At 45.3% G+C, this 17361-nt stretch overlaps 1 protein-coding gene across 2 annotated transcripts in view; it reads left to right on the top strand.

Moving 5' to 3' along the window:
• Positions 1–17361, top strand: part of CDC42BPB (CDC42 binding protein kinase beta) — a 117852-nt gene that overhangs the window by 60136 nt on the left and 40355 nt on the right. For both annotated transcript variants that reach the window (XM_069490243.1, XM_069490234.1), the window contains exons 6-9: positions 10596–10689; positions 12770–12970; positions 14438–14686; positions 16974–17053. In XM_069490243.1, the coding sequence (XP_069346344.1) occupies positions 10596–10689; positions 12770–12970; positions 14438–14686; positions 16974–17053 (624 nt within the window). The remainder of the gene's footprint in view (positions 1–10595; positions 10690–12769; positions 12971–14437; positions 14687–16973; positions 17054–17361) is intronic.

The raw sequence follows: 17361 nt of genomic DNA, 5'->3' as shown, positions 1-17361 counted from the left end.
TTTTAAACTAGTTTTACTTGTATTTTTATGTGGTGATAGTTTTTCAGTCAAATAGTTCTGCAGAGCTTATAACAAAAATGAGCCCAGGCCGGGCGCGGTGGCTCACGCCTGTAATCCTAGCACTCTGGGAGGCCGAGGCGGGTGGATCGCTCGAGGTCAGGAGTTCAAGACCAGCCTGAGCAAGAGTGAGACCCCGTCTCTACTAAAAATAGAAAGAAATTATATGGACAACTAAAATATATATATAGAAAAAATTAGCCGGGCATGGTGGCGCATGCCTGTAGTCCCAGCTACTCGGGAGGCTGAGGCAGTAGGATCGCTTGAGCCCAGGAGTTTGAGGTTGCTGTGAGCTAGGCTGACGCCACGGCACTCACTCTAGCCTGGGCAACAGAGTGAGACTCTGTCTCAAAAAAAAAAAAAAAAAAAATGAGCCCAGCACTGCCACACCCCGATTTCACTTGCTCAGGTAACTGTTGTGAACTTTTTAGCTGCTTTCATGATTCTAAATGACAGGCTTATTTTGATCCTTCCTTCTGATTTAACTCTTACATAATTGCCCCTCTCTCTCTCACCCCTTTCTCCCACACTTACTCTTAAACTCTCTTCCCTCTCCCACATCGTCCCAGGTAGTAAAATAATAACATTTAGTTAAATCAGTTTTTGGTGTTTATAATACTATGACTTTTAACTATCACAGTTGAGTCTTGTAGTGTATGTAACTATACTTAAATGCATTTTTGTTTTCTTTGGAGTTATTAATTGCCTTGTTTTTTGATTAGCTTACTTTTCTACATAGCTATCACTAACTGTCCCCAAGTATTACAGCCACATGGTCAAGCTCTGTACGTGCAGACACACCAGGTTGTCTTGGTCAGACTGTTTCTTGGCGATGGCCCTTCCGTCCTTCCCGTTCCCTTCTGCTTTGACTCTCTTCAGTCTTGCTGTATCGTACTCACTCTGAAGTTGCTTTTCCAGCGGAGATTCCCTCTCGTCTCTCTGGGGTTGGAGCCCTTGTTTTCTTGGTCATTTGTCTTCTTTTTTCCTGGTTTATCCTTTTGATCTGATAGTGCTTATCCTCCAGTGGTTTCTGGGAAAGGGGGTATGTGAGATGGTTGTTTTGAGATCAGCATCTTGATTCCATTCACGTATGTGACTGGTAGTGTGTTCAGTATGGAACTGTAGATTGTGAGTCCTTACCCCTGGGAATTTGCAGGTGTCATACAGTCCTGTGTCTTACACCTTGAGTGTTGCTGTTGAGAGGCTCAAGACCATCATGATCTCTGTGGCTTTGTCTTGTGCAGGCCCTGCACTCGGCCTCCATGCTGGTCCACAGACATAGTCCCTCCTCTGTGGGCAGTGATGGCACCCGCTGTAAAAGTGACTGCTCTTCAGTCTTGCTGTGAGTGTCCCCTCCTTGCTGGAGGATGAAATTGAGGCCCAGCGAGGTGGGTGCCTTGCCTTGGGCCACACTCAGATGTGCATGGTACTGCCCTGCCGCCTCCTGTGTCCCAGGACACACAAAGGGGCTGCCCCAGAAGAACACACTTGCTTCAGTTAGTGTGGTGAGGTTTTATCTCTCTTTTTTTCTTTTGAGAGTCTCGCTCTGTCGCCTAGGCCAGAGTGGTGTCAGCCCAGCTCAGAGCAACCTCAAACTCCCGGGCTCAAGTGATCCTCCTTCCTTAGCCTCCCAAGTAGCTGGGACTACCACCACACCCAACTAATTTTTTCTATATTTAGTAGAGATAGGGTCTCCCTCTTGCTCAGGCTGGTCTTGAACTTCTGACCTCAAGTGATCCTCCAGCCTCAGCCTCCCAGAGCACTAGGATTACAGGCGTGAACCACTGAGGCTGGCCTTTCTCTCTTTTTTTAGTGTATTCTTTAATGTAGTTAGGCCTACTTTTGTAACAGTTATTGTGGTTTTTTTTAACATTTACATTTTATATTCTGTCTTCCTAATAGGACTTTCCCTAGTTCACAGTACAGAGATAAGTGTCTTTATATTTGTCACAGATCTCCAGGGAAATTAATTTGACCATCTTTTTGGTAGTTTATTCTTTTCCTATTTTCCCCCTAATTAGAAAGCATTCTCCTCATTTTCTTAATTGGCTTTGTAGAAGCTTTGCTCTATCATTTGACCTCCAGGCATAGTAGGCATGAAAATATACACTTCAAAAACTTTTTTGCCCTCATATCAGCTCATTATTCACATTAATGCCTGAATGACCCAGTCTAAAAATAGAACAAAGTCAGATTTTATAGGAAGCCAGTCTTACCCCAGTCTTAGCTGGGTACATTGTGAGTAAGTGAAAACTGTATTTGGTGGGGTCAGAAATAAGTGAGTTTCATCGGCACAAGAGTGATACCACTGATTGATTTAACCAAACCAGCGGGATTTAGAGCATGTGCCTTAACTTGGGTCCCTTTACTGTGGTTGGTTGTGGGCTGCGGTGACATTGGGCAGTGCCCACCACTCCACCAGATGGGATTCTGAGGTTGAACAGCTGCTACCTGGCTTTGGCAGCTGGACCCAGGGAACAGCCCACGCAGGTGGGTACTGCCCCTTCCTGAGTGGTCAGGCCCTGATGATGCGTGGGAAAGGCACAGGTCACTAGTGACAGCTACACAAAGGATCGCCGAGAGAGGACGTCACATCCCCAAAGAGAGCAGAGAGCACATTGTATGAACGAAAAAAGAACAGCATACAAATTTAAGAAAAGGAATCTTCAGAGAACAAAAAGGGTTTTGGAAAATAAAAACTAGAAAAAATAGAAAGTTTGGTAGAAGAGGTAGAAGATAAAGGAGAGGAAATCTGACAAAGGAAAAACTGGAGAAAGAAGATCCAGTGGTCAGAGTGACTCTGGAGCCACTTGCCCCCCAGACGGTGGACCGTGTGTTCTGGAGGCTGAAGCCTGTGAGGTGGCCCTTGGCACCCACAGCCACTGTGGGAATTGGACCTCCATGTTGGTTTTGCAGCAGAAAGCTCCATGAGGGGGACAGTTGGAAGTGGGAGTTGACCAATCACTCGGAAATGGGATGGTGAGGGACACAATAGGCCTCCCTTTTCAATTTGTCGGAGGAGGAGCTGGGACGGAAGAGCACAGCCTGTGGATTGTCCATGGCTCTAAACCGCGCTGCCGCCGCCCCCACCACTGTTCTTAGCCAGACTTACAGCAGCTGTGAGTAAAGGCACCTTGGGGGGGACTGGAGCTGCTGCTCAGCCCTGTGCTGACGCTCCCTTGAAGATGTTGCTGCCCTGGGTTTTGGAAGGGAATGGGTGGAGGCAGTCCCACCATGGTGGGGGCCCACGGGGGCCATCAGCTCTTGGATCGGCAACTGTCCCAGCTGGTGGTCTGGGGACCCCCTGCCTATCTAAGAAGCTCTGCCTTAGTCTTCGCCCTGAGCCTCCAGTGGTCTTCTGCCCAGAGGGCCTTTGGTCACGACCTCCTGCACACAGTAGCAAAACAACGTGTGTATGTGGTTTGGGTGTTCAGCCCCTCCAAATCTCCTGTTGAGATTGGATCCCCAGGTCTCGGAGGTGGGGCCCGGTGGGAGGTGTTTGGGTCATGGGGGCCGATCTCTTCTGAATGGCTTGATGCCCTCCCCGGTCATGCGAGTCACACGTGAGTTCTGGCTTTATTCTATCCTTGTTAGTTCATGCTGCGAGAGCTGGTGGTTTGAAGGGCCTGACACCACCTCCTCCCTTTCTTTGCTCCCTCTCTCGCCACGTGACACCTGCTGCCCCTTTGCCTTCTGCTTGGAGTGGGAGCTCCCTGAAGCCCTCACCAGAAGCAGACGCTGGCACCGTGCTTCTTGTTCAGTCTGCAGGACTGTGAGCTGAATAAACCTCTCTTCTTTATAAATTACCCACCTCAGGTATTGACTGTATAGCGCAGAACCGACTGACACACCGTATTGGTGGCATTCTAGATACAGAGTCGCAATGCCCACATGACTCCTGGCTGTGCACGTGGCTGGCAGTGGAACACCCTGGAGGGTATAAAGGGAAGAGGCACAGGGTCTTCTTGGAGTCAGCTGGTGCCAGGGGTCCCTGGCATGGCCCTGGAAGAACGTACCTGTTTAGTAGGGAATTACTGGCAGCCAGGTCCTGTTTCACATAAAACTCTTGTCACTTCTTTCCTGCTAACCTGTTTCGTTGAGCACCTGTTAGTGGTGGTTCACACGCCTCCTTAGTGTCTGTCCAGTTTGTACCTATTGTGTCTCAGGCCACCTGGGAAATTTTTTGTGTTTATGTAAAATTGTAGTTATTTGCCTTAAACAGATTGTCCTATGTAATCATTTCTCCATTTTTATATAAATTGTCCTGCCTTACATTCCCAAACCAAAAAAGTTAAGCCAAAAAGATGTGATTTGTGGGGGAGAAAAACCAATGAGTTCTAATCTGAAGTCATCTCATTAGCCTTGTCTTCAGTCCGCTTCCTCCAGGAAGCCAGGCATGGGGCTGCTATGCAAACCGACCCCGCAGCGTTTTGGTCTTCTCCTTTTTTTTTTTTTGAGACAGAGTCTCACTCTGTTGCCCGGGCTAGAGTGCCATGGCGTCAGCCTAGCTCACAGCAACCTCAAACTCCTGGGCTCAAGCAATCCTACTGCGTCAGCCTCCCGAGTAGCTGGGACTACAGGCATGCACCACCATGCCCAGCTAATTTTTTCTATATATATATATTTTAGTTGGCCAGATAATTTCTTTCTATTTTTAGTAGAGACGGGGGTCTCACTCTTGCTCAGGCTGGTCTCGAACTCCTGAGCTCAAGCGATCCACCCGCCTCGGCCTCCCAGAGTGCTAGGATTACAGGCATGAGCCACCGCGCCCGGCCTCTTCCTTCTCCTTAAATGGTCCTCTTTTATTTGCAAGGGTGGCACACAGGAGAGGGTGGAGGCTGGGGGGCGTGGGGAAGGGTTCCTGAGGGGGTGAGCGCCAGGAGCGCCCGTCATGCGGGGGTGGGGGACCGGGAAGGGGCTTGGTCTGCTGCTTCCCGCGTGTTGGTCTGTCTGTGTTTCCCTTCCCTCCCTCCCTTCGTCCACTCCCCCTTTCTGCCCCTTTAACTCTTCCTGTGAGAGGGATGCCAGAAAATTGGCAAATGTGGGGGAGTCTTTTAGATGTCCCCCAAAATGCTATTAATAGCTATTTGCACTTCTGGCCTAAGCCTTTCCTCCACACAGAGAGGCTCACGAGAAGCTATCTCACCTCTAGTAGCCCCCAGCATTTCCGTCTCAGAATCTGAAGAATACTCACGTTTTTAAGAAGATCAACACCTTCCTTCCTTCCAAACACTGGTGGAGTCTATTGGGAAGTGAACATTATACATGTATAACGTATAAAAAAGAATTTGTTCCTCTGAAATAAATGTAATTTGGATTTATTTAAATATGAATTATGCATTCATTCCCTGTCAAAACAGGGTTTTTATTAGTGAAAATAATACATTCAGCAGGTGTTTTCATTTTGATTTTTTTCTTACTGTCTTTAAGGCTTAAAGATTTTGTGCCAAAGTTGCTAACATTAATATGAGACAAAAATATGTATCTTTTTTTGTATTCCGCTTTCCTTAAACAATTGCTGACAGGATGAGTTTATTCGTAGACCGATGCAGCGTGTGAGGGGAGTGTGGACGCCTGCATTCATGATGCGGAGCGTGCAGTGAGCACAGGCTGGGAGGCGGACAGCAGATCACCCATGCTCACTTCTCTCTTCTGTAAAAAGAGGAGAATAATATCTACCTCACAAAGCTGGCTGGTCCGAGAATTAATTGTGACAATTTATAGAAAGCAGATACTGTATCTGGCATTTAATAACTGGTAGCTGTTTTATTGCTGGGTCCCAATAAAAACATCCTTTAAATCATTGTTGTCTATAGTTGGGGTAGGAGGAGCTTTTGTAACTTATCAAAGTCCATTTTTCATGTAACATTTATTGAGGTATATTCAGAAAAGCTCCCAAATCATAGATGTACAGCCCAGTCAATAATTCACAAAGCGCATATGCTCACAACAGCACCCAGGTAAGAAGCAACGTCGGCAGCACCCGGGAGCCTTGTGTTGCCCCCATCACTACCTCCCTAGAGGTAGCTGCCCCTCACCTCCCTCGGTGCCATCCAGCAGACCTTTCTGCGGTGATGGAATATTTTATAATCTGTGCTGTCCAGTAGGGTAGCCACTGGCCACATGCAGCTGTTGAGCAGCTGAAACGTGGCTGGTGCATCTAAGGAACTGAATTCTTAATTTTTTTTTTTTTTTTTTTTGAGACAGGGTCTCACTCTGTTGCCCAGGCTGGAATGCAGTGGTGTGATCATAGCTCACTGTAGCCTCAAACTCCTGGGCTCTGATGATCCTCTTGCCTCAGCCTCCCAAGTAGCTGGGACAGCAGGCATATGCTACCATGCCCGGCTAATTTTTTTATTTTTTATGGAGACGGGATCTTACTGTGTTGCTCAGGTTGGTCTCAAATTCCTGGCCTCAAGCCATCCTGCCCCCTTGGCCTCCCAAAGTGCTAGGATTACAGTCACCATGCTGGCTGAATTCTTAATTTTATGTAACTTAATTTGAATTTGAATAGTTGTATGTGGCTAACGGTTGTCATATTAGACAGTGAAGCTCTAAAAATATTAATTAGCTTTGCCTATTTTTAAATATATATATGGAATCATACTGTATATATATATTTTTTAAGTTTCTTTTTAAATAATGTTTGAGATAATTTCAAACTTACGCAAAAGTTGCAAGAATAGAACAAAGAACTCCTATGTACCTTTACCCAGATTCATCTATTGTTAATGTTTTGCTCATTTTATCATTTCTGTCCCTCTCCCTCTCCGTATGTGTGTACACACAGTTTTTTTCTCCTGATCCATGTTAGAACAAGTTGCACATATCAAGCACATTTACTCCTCAATACTCATTACTCCGACTTGATATTACCATCTAGATTCCAATTTTGTTCATTGACCTAGGGGTGCCTCTTACAGTATTTTCTTCCTTGCAGTGTTGAGTCTAGTCTGGGATCACATGTTGCGTTTAGTTGTTGTATCTTTCCTCATCCTTCCTTTGTCTTTTATGGCATTGATGCGGTCGAAGAACGTTGGCTGTTCGAGGAGCATAGCATCTCAAGCTTTTTAGTAGCACACTTCTCAGTCTGGGTTGGTCGCATGTTTCCTCAGGGTAGACTGAGATTGTGCATTCATTCCTGGTCAGAACGTGTGTGTATAAATGTGAGTCATGCTTAGGGTGTCACGTCCAGAGGCACACAGTGTCCATCTGCTCCACGCTGGTGATCAGATAGATCACCCAGTTAAGATTCTGTTAGATTTCTCTGCTGTATAGTTAGTACGTTTTTCCCTATGGGGAGATACTTTGAGAGCACGCAGATAGGCTCCTCCGCCTCGAAAAGGTCCTCCCTAGATTTGGTGTCCATTGATGATTGTTGCCTAGGCCAGTCTCTGCGTGGTTGCAAAATGACGGTTTCCAAACCCCAGGCCTTTCTCACTGACCAGGCACAGTCGTCTTTCTGCTGTAAGGAAGCACCTCCCTTCTCTCGGTTTGTCTGTTTATTGTCAGCATGAATACAAGGCTCCTTTCTTCTCCCAGAGTTTGTAATTTGTCACTATCTTAATTATTTTTGTGCTCAAATTGTCCCATTCTTGGCGTTCTAGCTGGCTCCTCTGTTGGTGACGTGTCCTCATCAGTTTTTGAGAATGCCCTTAGTTTTTGGCTCATCTCGTACCTTCTGTGCCCGAGCCCAGTCGTTTCTTTTGAGGAATGGTTTTAAAGACCAAGTTCTGGGTGCTGGGAGTGCTCATTACTACAGGGGTGTCTGCTTCGAGGCCCCTCAGATTTATTGGTCTTTTATTACATCTGGACTTTGAGTCATAGTTAGAAATCCTTTGTTTATTCCCAGAGAGAAAGAAAATCCATTATTTCTTTTAGTAGTTTCACTTTTTCACTCATATAGTTTTATTTTTACATATGGACCTTGGACCCATTTGGAGTTTATTCTTTAATTAATGTATGGCACAAGGAATGGATCTGATTTTATCTTTAAATGCCCCTCCGGTTATCACAACACCAATTTATTTGAGTCTGTCCTTGCTACAGGGATTTAAGATGCCATCTTTGTCATAGACTCAGTTTCTTCTTCTTCTTCTTCTTCTTTTTAAGACAGAGTCTTGCTCTGTTGCCCGGGCTAGAGTGCTGTGGTGTCAGCCTAGCTTACAGCAACCTCAAACTCCTGGGCTCAAGCGATCCTCCTGCCTCAGCCTCCCAAGTAGCTGGGACTACAGGCATGTGCCACCATGCCCGGCTAATTTTTTCTGTATATATATTTTTAGTTGTCTATATGATTTCTTTCTATTTTTAGTAGAGATGCAGTCTCGCTCTTGTTCAGGCTGGTCTGGAACTCCTGACCTTGATCGATCCTCCCACCTCGGCCTCCCAGAATGCTAGGATTACAGGCGTGAGTCACCGCGCCCGGCCTAGACTCGGTTTCTTCTGTTCCGCTGTCTTCCTGTGCCTCCTCGCAGTAGTATCATACTGCTGGAGCAACGGCTGTGCGTGGAAGCCTTGTAAGGCTGATCCCCCTTCACGCCTCTTTCTCCAGTGCTCTTCTGGCTTTTCTTATGTATTAATTTTTCTGTGTGGTCTTCAATATCTCGTCTCGACATTGATTTTTATTATTTAAAAAGATTTTTTTATAAACAGCTCAGGCCCCTGAGCTAGGTTTTTGGTTTTTTTGTTTGTTTGTTTGTTTGTTTGTTTTTTCCTTTTTTCTTTTAACCTGATGGCCCTCTCTAGTTTGTAGATTCAAGCCTTTTTTATTTCTGGAAAGTTCTCTTAGATTATGGTTTCAAATATTGACTATGTTTGATTTTTATTTCTTCAGGAACTCCAATTATGTTTATATTGGGCTTTCTTTGCCAGTCTTCCATTTCATTCACCAACTACTTCCTGATTCTTCTTTCTTTATCTTGCTTTAGTTTTCTGGGTCTTTTCTTCCGTTTCTTCAACCTTTCATCAGATTTTTATTTGAATTTATTCTTCTTTGGACATCTTATAATTTAGTCTTCATTTCTGGTAAGATTTTATCATATTCTTCTATTTCTTCCCTGAGTAAAATGAATCCTTTATTTCTTCCTGTTTTTGTCTAGTTCTTTTCTTACTTTTTGGGTTTTTGTGGTGTTTTTTTTCTAATTCATGGTGGAATTTTGGTGGGTTTTTTTTTTTTTATTTCAGAATATTATAGGGGTATAAATGTTTTGGTTACATGAATTGCTTTTATACAGATTGAATCAAAGTTATAAGTGTGCCCATCACCCAGACAGTGTGCATTGTACTCATTAGGTGTGAATTCACCCATCCCCACCTCCCCACTCCCATTGTGGGATTTTGTTTTGTTTTCTTTTTCATATTCCTGAATATTTATTTGAGGATACATATTTCCATTTGGAGTGTTCTGCTAGAGTTTTCTTTTGCTTTGTTATTTTGTTTCTGTTTTTTGGTGAGAATTCTCATCTTTTACTTAACACTTATTTCTGAGATTGATCCATGTTGTTGGAAGTGGCTGGCTCTCCCACTTGTTTTCCTGGAGAGGTAGCATTCCAGCACATTCAAATATAGCCCACTTCGTTTATCCGTTCTCTTGCCGGTAGACATTCAGATTGTTTGTACTTTTTGGCTGTTATGAGTGGTGCTGCTGGGAACATACTTGTACTTTGTTTTGGTGAACATCTTCCTTTGCTTTTATGGTTTTATATCCTCTTTCATAGTATTCAGTCACAGAAGCTTATTCCGCCAGGAAAGAGGACTAGTGCTTGCTCTAACCACCCCACCCCGATACACAAGCGTTTGGAAGTACGTAGGAAGGTAGTTAAGAAAATGGGCTTTAGTGGGACTGACTTGTGTTTACTTTCCTGTTCTACCACTTGCTGCTGTATTACTTTGGGCAGATCCCTCAACTTTCATGTCTTCATCCATAAAATACAGTTTGGGGTCATGTGGTGCTTTGTAGCAATCTTGCCCCGCGTCTTCACCTGACTCCCTTACTTCATCAAGTGTTGGCTCAAGTCACTCTCAGCGGTGACCACCACCCACCACCCTCCACGCACCTCCCTCTGTCCCTTTACCTCATTTTATATTTCTTCATGGCACTTAGCATGTAGATTGTCCTGTGTGAGGCTGTCTGACATGACCCTGCATATTTATGTATTTGCATGTTTGTTTTCTGACAGCTGACGTGCAGGCTTCCTGAAGGCAGGACAGTGTTGTCCTGTGTACTGTTACAGGCCACGCCGGCTCAAGAACAGTGCCTGGCACAAAGGAGATGCCAGGAAGCATTTGTTAGCCGAGTGGGGAGAGGGATAGGATAACAACGGGGTCTCTCAGGTTAGTGGGGACTAAATGAGTGGCAGTGGTACCGGCTGCTGCTGCCGTATAGACTGAACGGTCGCACGGAGGCGTTTTTACTGGGTGGCGACAGCGGTTCACGGAATGATAGTAGCATTTCCTCAGCTGACCTCCCAGTTAAGGGCTTTGACTTACCTAATGTGTTGCATGGAAATGGTTAATTTATGTATTTATTTTACTAACAGAGACATTAAACCTGACAATGTCCTTTTGGATGTGAATGGTCATATCCGCCTGGCCGACTTTGGATCATGTTTGAAGATGAATGATGATGGAACTGTAGGTATTTTTGTTGGAGATTTTCCATTTGGTTTTGGGTGTGGCTTGTAGTTAGAAAGGTCTTAAATTTAAGAAACCAAGTTTTTTAATGTAAGTTAAGAAAATCCATTTAGGAGACAGTTGATATTTCCTAGTCTGGGATTTTTTTTTTTTTAATTTAAAATCATCTTCATTGTTTTTTATGTTTACAAAAGTAAACATATGCCTTCCAAAATGAGGACTTGATTGGTTTTCTCAAATCCCTGCACAGCTAAAAGCATGCTGACACTGCAACATGTTGGGGTAGCTCTTGGGTTCTTCCTTAAAATGTCCCACCCAGGCTGGTCAGGTGGGCAGACGTTAACCAAGTAACTACACATTCTCACTTTTGTTTGGGGCAGGTGACTTCCTGTCAGTCAGGTGTTTTCTCTCTATGGGTGTTAGAGATCTAGAAACGGGTCCTTGATACTTGGGGTATGTCAGGGCCAGTTGACGTTCCCACTGCAGAACAGGAGGTTGCCCCCGGATTGGCTGGGGCCTCTGGCTGCTGTGGTCGTCACCCCACGGTCAGACCCGTGTGGTGCAGAGTGGTCTGCAGGGGGCTGTCCTAACTGTTCGCAGCCCCGTCAGCAGCTACTCCTGGCAAACTGCATCCACTGCACTAGGAATGGTCTGTGTCTGTCTGGGGCCACTGTTGCGGTTAGGTTCTTACTTGTTTGGGAGTTTGTTCTTTTTTAAAACCTACACTTATCATAAAGCCTAACATAAAATACTTCTCCAAAAGAGACCAGTCCCTTCCATTCTTACTAGCAAGTTTTCAGGCAACAGTAAAAGAACCTATAAAACTGGCCTCAGTTGACAGGGTTTTAAAAGGAGTGATTTGCTCACTTTCTTCTCACAAAGCCAGTCTCTTGTTTTTAAAAGTCTTGACCACCAGTTGATTAATTGATGAGTGGTACTGTCCTCAAATCCAGCCTTCCAGTGACCAGTGTCCAAGCTAGACTGGGTTACCATTCTTAGTGCACGTCACCCTCGCCATGGTGGACATTTACCAAGAGTCGCCACCCAACACGCCCAGTCGTCCTGCTGTCCGTAGCAGAGCTCCTGTGGGCAGGCAGGGCACTTGTGCAGAGGAGTGACTGGTCACGTGACAGAGGCAGAATCACGTGCTGCTTCATGTAGACTGAGCAGTTCTCACCACTGTTGGGTGCGTGTGCCGCTCGTGCTTGCGGCCGTCTTCTCAGAGGGGACTCAGGGAGGAGTCTGGCCTTTCCCCTGACAGTTATCTCCGTGATTGTTATCTCTCTGCTTCCCAGCTGACCCTCAGTCTTCTAGACGCAGCAGCCTCAGGGTGGCCCTGTGTGCTCTGGGACCGGTAGATGATTCCCCAGTTAACCATTCTCCTCTTGCTTCCTCTGTGATGATTGATGTCCTTGCTGATGGCAGCTTTCTGGAGAGCTGTCGCTGTATTCAGGCCCGTGCCTGCTAGTGGTGATAGCTGAGGAGCTGTTTACTTCCTTGGGGGTGAGCTCTTAGCTCCTGGTTCCCTGTCAGGGAATGCCTAATGCTTAGACCAACTTCCAGATGTTCCATTTGGGAGACCGTGGGGTGGGCTATAGGTGAGCAGCCTCAGCATCCCCTTGGGAGCTTGTTAGAAATATAGCATCGGGGGCCCCACCCAAGGTCTCTATTCTAACAAGAGCCCCCTTAACAAGAGTCCCTACGTGCTGCATGTAAAAGTCAGGAAGGCTGGTCTGGGCCCACATGGGAGTCTGAGACCATGCTGGGAGTAACAATGGAGAATGGGAAGTGCTGACCTTGGGAACTTCGAGAGGTTGCCATTTGTGGGCCATGACAGGCATTTGGGCATTGAGAGAGAGAGACCACGTGTATAAGAGTCTCATGCATTTTGGAAACTGCTCAATGTTTAGTGATGCAAGAGAATATTTGCATTGAATTTTGAATTATTAAGTTTTTAAATCATGATCATTGACCAGTTTTATTCCATAATTATGTCATTTTCTGCTGCCCCTATATTTTAGAGAAAGTAGTTAGAAATATGTGGTAAGAGATGCCCTTCAGCACCTCCTTCTCCCCTAAGGTTCAGTCCTCTGTGGCCGTGGGCACCCCCGACTACATCTCACCGGAGATTCTGCAGGCAATGGAGGACGGCATGGGCAAGTACGGGCCCGAGTGTGACTGGTGGTCCCTGGGCGTCTGCATGTATGAGATGCTCTACGGAGAAACACCGTTTTATGCAGAGTCACTCGTGGAGACCTATGGGAAGATCATGAACCATGAAGTAAGATGCGTTTCACATCCTGTTTTTTTCTGGTACCTGGCTCAGGCCTAGAGGTAAAGAGAGCCCACCTAGAGGGGAGGGCGATCAGTTAGGAGACTGTTATTCAGGAAGAGATGATGGGATTTGGACCAGGCCAGGGGGAGAGTCGGGGGTAGGATCAGCACCAGCTGCTGACATGGGAGATGTGGGCGTGGGTGGAGGTGAAGCTTTGAGGGCGTCCTGGAGCTCCGTGGTGGAGGGTGCTGGTATTGCTGGAGTAGAAGCAGGTTTCTGTAGACAGACGCAGACGTCTGTGTGGCCGTGTCGGGTAGGGGGGCACCTCGGGACGGCTGGTGGGGAGGTCCAGTTGGGCACTTTGACCTGTGGCTCTAGATTGTCAGTTAGAGACCAACTTTGACTCTCAAATCTGTTCTCCAGAACTCAGCTGTTGGAAGTTACCACATGTCCCTGCCTGGCGGGGTCCGGGGTCCTTCATCTTTCTTTGATCCTGTTTCTTTTCTCCTCCTCCCTCTTCCCTTTCTGAGCTGTTCATTTTCTCACTTCGAGGTTGCTGTCTAACCATCTTTCTTTTGTTTCTTTTTTATTATTGTTTCTTCTTCTAATATTTTTTCATGTTTTCTTTTTCTTTATTCTTCTTAGTCAAATATGTCTACTCGCAATGGCATTCTTTACCAGGATGTGTATAGCATTTCCCTCCGCCTGCACACGTGCACACACACGTACACGCACACACACGTACACGCACACATCCCCAACGTTCCTAGTTGTGTGCCGACCTGTCCTCCAGCTGATGTCCCCACTGTTTGCTTGCTTATGTGGAGAGTAACTTAGTACTAAAGCATAAATGGTTTTCCATTTAACTCTAAATCAAAGCAAAAGTTACACTTCTCAAAATCATTTTTCCCAAGGTAGAAATACATTTTTTGATTTATAAATTAATATATTCACCCTGTAAAAACTTAACAGTGCACAAGTGCATACAGTAGCTGGTGAAAATCACCCCATCCACTTCTTAGTGACAAGTTCTGTTAAGGTAACACTGAGGACTTGGTTAATAGAAGAGCCTGCCTGCTGCTGTGTGCTGGGCACGTGCAGGGCCTGGTCAGGTGTCCCACGAAGTTGGTGACACTGCTCCTTTTTGTAGACAAGAAGGTGAGCCACGGACAGCACACGGTGGCTCAACTCTCAGGCCCACTCCGCCAGCTGAGTAGCGGCCCGGGCAGATTTAAGCTGGGAGTGTGGTAACAAGTCTGCCATGAACAAAACCAGAAAGATTAAAGATTTTCTTGTTCACCTTTTTGGAATTAAAATTCATTAGCTTTGCTTTGCATTTAGTTACCATGAAATAACAAAATGACTGTTGCTTTGGAGCTGCTGTTTCTACTTTTTTCCTGTAATGTCTGCACATCTTACATTTTTCTGAATGTGTCTGCTTGTCCACTCATCACCCCGTTCCCCGCCTCCTAGGAGCGATTTCAGTTCCCGTCCCACGTCACGGATGTATCGGAAGAAGCAAAAGACCTCATTCAGAGACTGATCTGCAGCAGAGAGCGCCGGCTGGGGCAGAATGGAATAGAGGATTTCAAAAAGCATGCATTTTTTGAAGGTCTAAATTGGGAAAATATACGAAACCTAGAAGCACCTTATATTCCTGACGTGAGCAGCCCTTCTGACACATCCAACTTCGATGTGGATGACGATGTGCTGAGAAACACTGTAAGTGTAGAAGTTGTTTTATTCTCAATATCGCTTCACAGTAGGTCTGAATATATAATATACAATATAATAATACAGTAAATACAGCAGAGTTATGTTGTAGGTGTTGCTTATCAAGTTAATAAATCTTAGAACTGTACTGATTTTTTGAAAAATTTATACTTGTCTCAAGACACATTGTACCTTTTATTCTAGCCTTCAGCTTGGCCCTTAATGTCCCCTTTTATTTTCATGGTACTGTATACCTTTCTTTCAAAGCAATGTCACATACATTACTATATGAGAGCTTCACTGCAGCCCTGCCAATACTTAGATTTAAAGACCTCAAGACCCAGCGTGGAGCTTGGCCTACCCTCCCGTGGGTAGTGTGTCAGCCTCTCAGTTTCTGGTCTCTTTCCCTACATCTGAGAGTACGTTAAATCTTCTTCCATCACAGCTCTCAGTGTCTGTCTTTATGTTTCTTTGTACAGTAGAAGTTCAGGAGCAACAACGATGATAGCAGATTTTGAGTCTTTGCACTGATCTTTAAGATCATGGAATTTCTAAGTTGGGTGCTGACTGTGGGACTCGTCTGGCGTTCTGATCTGGTCTGATAGGGCATCTTTGCACTGGCCAGTACCTTTGGTCCTGGAGAGTTTTGCTCACACCTTGTAAAATTATTTTGGCTTTGTCATACCTATATAATATATGTGACTGGGTTTGGGGATAGAGAAACTGAGGTTTAACCAAGTAAAAGGAAAATCTCTATTACTCCTTTTTTTGTTGTTTCTAAAGAGACAGGCTCTCGCTCTGTCTCCCAGGCTGGAATGCAGTGGTACAATCATAGCTCACTGTAACCTCCAACTTCTGGGCTCAAGTGATCCTCCTGCCTCAGCTTCCTGAGTGCCTGGGATTACAAACGTGCACCACCACACCTAGCTAATTTGTCTTATTTCTTACACAGACAAGGTCTTGTTATATTGCCCAGGCTGGTCTCAAACTCCTGGCTTAAAGCAATCCTCCTTCCTCAGCCTCCCTAAGTGCTGGGATTACAGGCGTGAGCTACCACGCCCAGCCTATTACTCCTTAGTTTATAGCATTTCTCATGCCAAAATAGTGTTATTTGCTCTGTATGTTTTATCCCTCAGAACCTCTTGAAAATGAATGATTATGACCTTAGGAAAACTCTTAGTTTAACAGTTTTCAAGGAAAAACAGGTTCTTAGGAGAAACTAAGTACCTCAAGTAGCTTCATGAAAGGGTTAAATCTATTTGCGTTTAATACTTGCTTTGATGGTTCCACATTCAAAGTAAGAGCTGAACTTGAGACCACATGGAGAAAAGCCTGAGGAAAGTATTATCATTCTGGTTTTTTTTTTTTTTTTTTTTTTTTTTGAGGCAGAGTCTTGCTTTGTTGCCCGGGCTAGAGTGAGTGCCGTGGTGTCAGCCTAGCTCACAGCAACCTCAAACTCCTGGGCTTAAGCGATCCTACTGCCTCAGCCTCCCGAGTAGCTGGGACTACAGGCATGCGCCACCATGCCTGGCTGATTTTTTCTATATATATTTTAGTTGGCCAGATAATTTCTTTCTATTTTTAGTAGAGACGGGGTCTCACTCTTGCTCAGGCTGGTCTCGACCTTCTGACCTCGAGCTATCCACCCACCTCGGCCTCCCAGAGTGCTAGGAATACAGGCGTGAGCCACCATGCCTGGCCGAAAGTATTATCATCCTTGAGGATTTTCTTCCTAGACTCCAAGAAACTATTTCCACACTGAAATTTGCCAGATAAATACCTCTTATTTCTGTAATAAAGAAAGATCCTCAAACAGAAAAATAGAGTTGTTACAAACTTATCTAAAATAGTCTACCTTTGCGTTCCAAATTTCCTTTCTGCCTCGGGCCTCTATTTTAGGCCAAGAACACCCAGTCTCTGCCCCGAGTCCTCAGAGGGGCTGCACCTGTCCACACTGTTGGTCTCTACACATGCTCTTGTTAAATAGTGGATCCTGTGGCTTCACAAAGTTTGAAAGTCACTAGCTGATCCAAGTTTGGTCTGTGCCATTGTGATCAAGTTAGTTCATTTATCCTCTTACCTGCATTGTCCATGCCATGGGTAGAACCAGGAATGAGAAGTACAAATCTGCTGACAGCATGCTCCCCTGCAGACGACACCCTGGAATCGGCATCCCCAAGGCCACTCGATTCTGCCAGTGCCCTCCTGACTGTCACTGCGACTATAAGGTTCTTTCCTCTTCTTCCCTGTTTGGTTGAACGTGGATTTCACTTGTGTCGTGTATGTTCTTACGCAGGAAATATTACCTCCTGGTTCTCACACAGGCTTCTCTGGATTGCATTTGCCATTCATTGGTTTCACATTCACCACGGAAAGGTATGTCTGGATTTATCGGTCCCGGGCAGAACCTTCCCTTGGGCAGAGGCACAGTCTGAGTGTGATTCTGCGCACGCCCCTGCCTGCTTGTGCCAGCAGGGCCAGGCGGTGTTGCTTAAGGGAGGTGTGGGTGGTTTTTTGTTCTTTCAAAATGCATATCTGATTACTGCAGGTGACAACGTGTATCAGGGTTGGCAGACTTTTCTATAAGGCTCTAAATAGTAAATAATTTAGATTTCGTGGTCTCTGTTGTATATTCTTTTTTTACAACCATTTAAAAATGTTTAAACCATTTTTATCTCATGGAC

The sequence above is a fragment of the Eulemur rufifrons genome, chromosome 2 (assembly GCF_041146395.1).
Source record: "Eulemur rufifrons isolate Redbay chromosome 2, OSU_ERuf_1, whole genome shotgun sequence".
NCBI classification, from domain to species: domain Eukaryota; kingdom Metazoa; phylum Chordata; class Mammalia; order Primates; family Lemuridae; genus Eulemur; species Eulemur rufifrons.
The sequence above is the reverse complement of the archived record's forward strand: the minus strand, read 5'-3'. Positions and strand labels throughout refer to the sequence as shown.